Source organism: Clinocottus analis, unplaced genomic scaffold (assembly GCF_023055335.1).
Source record: "Clinocottus analis isolate CAN_PGR_092001 unplaced genomic scaffold, fCliAna1.0.p SCAF_18, whole genome shotgun sequence".
Classification (NCBI taxonomy): domain Eukaryota; kingdom Metazoa; phylum Chordata; class Actinopteri; order Perciformes; family Cottidae; genus Clinocottus; species Clinocottus analis.
The window spans coordinates 15599636-15606368 of NW_027175909.1; the positions used below are offsets into that span (position 1 = coordinate 15599636).

Consider the following 6733-nt stretch of genomic DNA (forward strand, 5'->3'; position numbering starts at 1 on the left):
CAGCTGTTTATTATGTAGATTATGAAATGAAACAGTTTGTAATAACGTTAAGGTTTTATTAATGATTTTAATTATAAAAGATCAAAACTGAAAATTCAAAACTGCCTTAAGTTTACAAACTTCTTCTGAAATATGTTTAAAATGCTTCAAATCAGTATAATTAAAATCACTGAATACACAAATATGATCTAGATCCTGACAGCTTCATCCATTCAAACCTGTTATAATACATGAATACAATAAATATGTAAATATTATAGATATTATATTCAAACTTGTTATAATATATGAATATAATAAATATGTAAATATTATATATATTATATTCAAACCTGTAACGAGTTATAATAAATAAACACAGCAAACAAACATCATCATAATAATAACAATGCGGGACGCGCTGGGTTCAAACATCATAATTTAATATTTCTAGTTCCTCTACGTCTCTAACAACACGTTCATGCGACATCTACACAACGACCACGCCGTCACCACGGTTACCAACCAGAACCAGAGAAGAAGAAACGAACCAAAGTTAAAAACACACAGAACACAAAGAAAAACGTTGGAATCCATTTCCAGAATGGTGTCGTCTGAAAATCAAATAAAAAAACATCAACCTTTCTTCATATTCATCTTCGTCTTCATCGTCTTCTTTTTTTGTCTTTTTCTTTTTTTCAAACAGTAGAAAAAACAGCATTTTGGTTTCAGGAGCGTCGTTACAAAAACTAAACAAAGTGGAGTAGAGTTTGACGGGTTGTGGTCCTTGGTGGACCTGTGAGACGCAACAGAACCCCCAGAGGGCCTCAGTGGGGCCCGGTTAACTGGTGGACCCGTAGTGCTGGTGCACAGCGCCCCCTGGAGCTTAAAGGCCGTCGTCACACAAAGCAAACAGTTTGAATATTTAACGTCACGGGTAAAAACATCGACCTAATCTGTCGTTTTATTTTGAAGGCGAAAGCAAAACAATAAGGTCAGAATGTAAAGACACAGGGTCAGAACCAAGAGACACGGGGTTAGAACCAAGAGACACGGGGTTGGAACCAAGAGACACGGGGTCAGAACCAAGAGACACGGGGTCAGAACCAAGAGAAACAGGGTCAGAACCAAGAGACATAGGGTCAGAACCAAGAGACACAGGGTCAGAACCAAGAGACACAGGGTCAGAACCTGAAGACACAGGGTCGGAACCAAGAGAAACAGGGTCAGAACCAAGAGACATAGGGTCAGAACCTAAAGACACAGGGACAGAACAAAGAGACATAGGGTCAGAACCTAAAGACACAGGGTCAGAACCAAGAGACACTGGGTCAGAACCTAAAGACACAGGATCAAAACCAAGAGAAACTGGGTCAGAACCTAAAGAAAAAGGGTCAGAACCAAGAGACACTGGGTCAGAACCTAAAGAAAAAGGGTCAGAACCAAGAGACACGGTGTGTTCGTGGACGATACAATCAGATAAATAATGTCCGTTTCCTGCCGGAGGATCCACAGTGTTCCACGTAAAACAAACTAATATGGAGGAAAATATAAAAAATAAGGCCCCTTAAGAAATTCAAAAACTATTCTTAAAAAAAAAGCGAAAAATTAAAAATAAAAAAATAAAAGAGGCACCAAAAAGTGGAGATATCAAAAAGCCGCCAGTCTGTGGTACGAAAACGTTTTGACTGGTATTTCATAAAAAGGAAAAGTGGGCGGAGCTACATCATCCTGGAGGACGTTCCTGACGGGAAGTGACCGAGGTGCTGCTTCTGCCGCCGGCCACGCTTCGTCTTGTTGCACCGCCTGCAGGACAAGACAGGAAGTACATCACAGGAAGTACACGACAGGAAGTACATCACAGGAAGTACATCACAGGAAGTACACATCAAGCCCCGAGCAGTGTACTTTCAACAGTATTAGTTGCAGGACTACTTGCTGTAGGACTTGCAGTGTACTTGCAGTGATATTTACAGTAATACTTGCAGTGTACTTGCAGTAGTACCTACAGTAGTACTTCAGTGTATTTGCAGTAGTACCTGGTGAAGCACATGACCACGGCCACGATGACGGCGATCTGCACCGCCCCGATGATGGCGGCGATGAGGACGTAGTGCAGCTTCTGGCCACTAGGGACCACGTACAGGATGTTGAAGTCCAGCAGCTCGTCACACTGAGGCCCGCCGTACGCCGCCTCGCACCTGCAGACAGGAAGTACTGCATGAGGGAGTACTTTGTACCTTTACACGTACTTCTCTGTTTACATACTACTTTTCTAAATATAAAATAATATAACTTTTTAATTACAGGCTTCTTGTCACTAAGAAGGATTGTGATTGGTTGAAGGTGAAAAAAGGGGGAGGAGCCAGGAGTTACCTGCAGGTGGGGAGGTTGTGTCTCATCTCGCATTGGCCGTGTTCACAGAACTGGGCGTAGTCTTCAGGGCAGGGGGCGGAGCTGTCCACAAGCCCCTCCCCCTCTCCAGGGAGCATCTTGTCTTGTTTCATGCTGTCATCCTTCCTGCTTTTATCTGAAACCACAGAAGAAGAAAGGAGGTTGACCTACTTGTTAGTAATCATGGTCTAGTTTATTGTTGCACACTATATATATGTGTGTGTGTGTGTGTGTGTGTGTGTGTGTGTGTGTGTGTGTGTGTATGTATATATATATATATATATATATATATATATATATATATATATATATATATATATATTAGGGCTAGGCAAGTTCAAGCGTTAATAATGCCCCCTATTGTGCACCCGTGCTATATGTGTGTATGTGAACGTACACACTTTTCTACGCATGTATGTGTGTATATATGTACACACACACACACACATCCCTCTCACCTTGGCATCGGCCCACATGTGTGATGTCCATCTTCAGCTGCTTGAGGCAGGAAGCCTCTCTGACGAGACACGGCGTGTCGTAGGTGACGCCGTCGCTGCCGCACACCGGGTTGTCGTTGTGTCCGTTACACACGATGTTACACATGCAGCTACACACAGAGACACACACAGAGACACACACATGTATAGTTAAATGTAAATTCCTGTCAAGTCTGATACTGTAGACTTTTATGTTGAAGGGTACACTTCTAGTTCTATTTGTGTGCGTGTGTGCGTGCGTGTGTGTGTGTGTGTGTGTGTGTGTGTGTGTGTGTGTGTGTGTGTGTGTGCGTGTGTGTGTGTGTGTACTAACAGCATATCCTCAGAGTCTTCATCACATTCGGCTCCAAACTTGCAGTTTCCACATTTGGAAACTTTCTTCCCTCGACCAGAACCTTCATCGTCTGCAGAGATGTAATGATAGTATTAATATTAATATTATTGTTAGAATTATTAGTATAATTATTAAAAGCAACAATCGAGAGTAAGAATAAGATATAAAGCCGTTTACCTCCATCACCAGATCCTGATGCTCCATCTGAGAGAGACACAGAGAGACATGTTATCTCTCTTATTTAAATCAATGAGACCAAAGCATGAGTGCTAACGTTAGCTACGTATACCTACGCTGGTAGCAGAGTCTCATAGAGGTCTCACAGATGTAGACCTACCCTGGTAGCAGGCTCTCATAGATGTAGACCTACCCTGGTATCAGGCTCTCACAGATGTAGACCTACCCTGGTAGCAGGCTCTCATAGATGTAGACCTACCCTGGTATCAGGCTCTCACAGATGTAGACCTACCCTGGTAGCAGGCTCTCATAGATGTAGACCTACCCTGGTAGCAGGCTCTCATAGATGTAGACCTACCCTGGTAGCAGGCTCTCATAGAGGTCTTGTAGATGTAGACCTACCCTGGTAGCAGGCTCTCATAGATGTAGACCTACCCTGGTAGCAGGCTCTCATAGATGTAGACCTACCCTGGTAGCAGGCTCTCATAGAGGTCTTGTAGATGTAGACCTACCCTGGTAGCAGGCTCTCATAGAGGTCTTGTAGATGTAGACCTACCCTGGTAGCAGGCTCTCATAGAGGTCTTGTAGATGTAGACCTACCCTGGTAGCAGGCTCTCTCGGACACGATGGTGACGGCTCTCTGCTTCTTGCAGGCGGCTCTCCTCAGGAAGCACTCGTTCTGGTAGGTGTCTCCGTTGGAGCCGCACACGGGGACGTACTTCTTGTGGCACTGAAATAACACAATCTTCATCACGTCCAGAGCGCCTCTTCATGTGTCTCTTTTGTGTGTTACTGTGTGTGTGTGTGTGTGTGTGTTAATCTGTGTGTGTGTGTGAGACTCACGTGGAACTGGCACACACACTTGATGTCGGCTCCGTTCTCTCTGCATGTTCCTCCGAAGCGACACGTCCCGGCGTCGCACACTCTGAGGTCGCTCTTCTTCTCCGACAGATCTGAAACACAAAAACACATATACATATACAAAAGTACATACAGTAGTGTTGTGCATATAGTAAACTACATACACACACACACACACACACCAGGGTAGTAATTTCCCGATGGCAGCTGATTGGTCGGTGGTCCACAAACCGGCCAATTAGAGCAGATGATTACAGGGGTCGTGACCCCTCCCCCTGTAATCAGTAAATACCAGAGCAACCTGCTGCAGGGGTGGACAAAATAACAGAAACACTGAGTTCCCAGAATCCCGGTCGGTCCGCTGTGGTCGATACCAACTGGTTCCACCATGAGACTGGTGACGGGTTCCACGTGGTGATGGTTCATGCTTATTTGGGATTTCTTGCCTTTTTTTCCTGAGGGTCTGCAGCACAAAGCCCGATTTGGGACTGGACCATCAACACTATAACGGCCTCAGATGCAGCGAAGCGTCATCGATGGAGGACGTGAAGCGAAGAACACTGACCTCCAACTCACATGGAAGAACGTCTTCATGCCCCGAAGATCAGTGGAGCGAAAGAATTTGTGTGTGTGCGTGTGTGTGTGTGTGTGTGTGTGTGTGTGGACATATACATATATAGAATATCACCACGCGGTTACAAGCCAGTGTGGTTCTAGTTTGATGTATCAATGAGTACTCACACACACACACACACACACACACACACACACACACACACACACACACACACACACACATCCATCTAACCTCGCCCTGGTTCTCCAGCCTGTAATTAACCCTGAAATAGAGCCCAGTTTAAGTGAGGAGTGGTCAACACACACACACACACACACACACACACACACACAAGGCAACACACTGTTCATTTAAATTCCTACAGGAAGCGCTTAGTACTATTAGTAGTATTGTACTATTAGTAGTTTTATATATTTTATATATATAGTAGTTTAGTACACATTGTAGTATAGTATACATAGAAGTATAGTTCATATATTAGTATAGTACATATAGTAGTATAGTTCATATAGTAGTATAGTACATATAGTAGTATAGTACATATAGTAGTATAGTTCATATAGTAGTATAGTACATATAGTAGTATAATACATATATGTGACCTCTGACCTCTAATGTGAACAGAAACCTACTGCTGACCCACCTGGTGGTGATGCGTTCAGGTGTTGGTGTGGCGTTCAGGTGTAGGTGATGCGTTCTAGTGTAGGTGGTGCGTTCAGGTGTAGGTGGTGCGTTCAGGTGTAGGTGATGCGTTCACGTGTAAACAGGATGTTGTGGTGGTCCCGACTCACCTGGGCAGTCGGCGGCCTTCCCGGGGCCGCAGTCAGCGCCGCTGCGGGGGAACGAGCTCCGCACGGCGGGCAGGACCAGCAGGACCAGCAGGTAGCAGGACCAGAGGACCCGGCACACCGGGGCCATGATGGAGGCAGGGGTAGTAAAGGAGGGATGGACGGTAAACACAGATAGAGCTGCAGGTCTGCGCGAGTACGGGTAGAGGTCCACAAAGAGAGAGGAGATATAGAAAGAAAGAAAAAAGGTCACGAAAGATCAAACGGTTCCGTCCTTCACCGCCTCAGTAAATGTAGCGTCCGCGGCTGAAATGTAGCGCTTTGAGATCCGGTTTGTAGCGCTTTTCCTCTGCCGGCTCTCGGCAGGACGATCCGGGTGAAACGGAGGGGAAACCCGGCTGGAAAACACGATGAGGGCCGGGAGGAGGAGGAGGAGGAGGAAGGCGGAGGAAAGCTGCAAGACGCAGCCCGGGATAACAAAGCAAAGCAGGGCCTGGGGCTTCACACACCGACCCCCCACTCACACACACTCACGCTCACACACACACACACACACACACACACACACACACACACACCTCCGCCACCCCCTAAAACCCGGACCGAGCCTCCATCCCCCAAGCCCCGCTGCCTCGCACTCAAACCGGCCAGGGAGAACCGCGGAACGCCGCGGAGAGAAAAAGATCCAGAAAACCCGAGCGGGCTTCCAGCAGCATCCAGGCCGAAGAGGAGCGAGTGAGCGCCGGGGACGAGGAGCGGATTTGGTGGGTCGGAGGGACCGGGACTGTTTTTTTTTTTTTTTTTGGTCCTGCTGCTCTTCTTCTACTGAAGCAAATCAACAAAGGCTCGGACCACGTGACCTGCAGGAGACCACTCCCACAAGAGCCGCTGCACGCTGTCTGGAGGCTGCTGTTAATAACCTGTCACAATAACACACTAATACACACATTATAAACAAATAGACACATACTACACTAATACACACGTAATACACTAATACATACATAATACACTAATACACACATAATACACTAATACACACATACTACACTAATACATACATAATACACTAATACACACATAATACACTAATACACACATAATAGGCGATACAAACATAATACAT

The 6733-nt window shown here is 45.6% G+C and overlaps 1 protein-coding gene across 1 annotated transcript; it reads right to left on the reverse strand.

The window, feature by feature from the left end:
- Nucleotides 1-337: 337 nt before the first annotated feature.
- On the reverse strand, nt 338-6427 carry LOC137788520 (tomoregulin-1-like). The gene is made up of 9 exons (XM_068581368.1): nt 5611-6427; nt 4225-4334; nt 3982-4111; nt 3382-3408; nt 3184-3274; nt 2832-2980; nt 2356-2509; nt 2019-2180; nt 338-1785 (listed from the first exon to the last, which is right to left on the reverse strand). The coding sequence occupies exons 1-9, from the start codon at nt 5735-5737 to the stop codon at nt 1701-1703; spliced, it is 1035 nt and encodes a 344-aa protein (XP_068437469.1). The 5' UTR covers nt 5738-6427; the 3' UTR covers nt 338-1700.
- Between the last annotated feature and the right edge of the window lie 306 nt (nt 6428-6733).

What these genes read in the sequence shown, in the direction of transcription:
- LOC137788520 (XM_068581368.1), bottom strand. Translation starts at nt 5,737, where the DNA reads ATGGCCCCGGTGTGCCGGGTCCTCTGGTCCTGCTACCTGCTGGTCCTG. An exon ending in CGAGAGAGCCTGCTACCAGG is followed by an intron (nt 3,409 to 3,981) that starts GTAGGTCTACAT and finishes TGTCTCTCTCAG; the next exon opens with ATGGAGCATCAGGATCTGGT. An exon ending in CACAACCTCCCCACCTGCAG is followed by an intron (nt 2,181 to 2,355) that starts GTAACTCCTGGC and finishes TCCTGTCTGCAG; the next exon opens with GTGCGAGGCGGCGTACGGCG.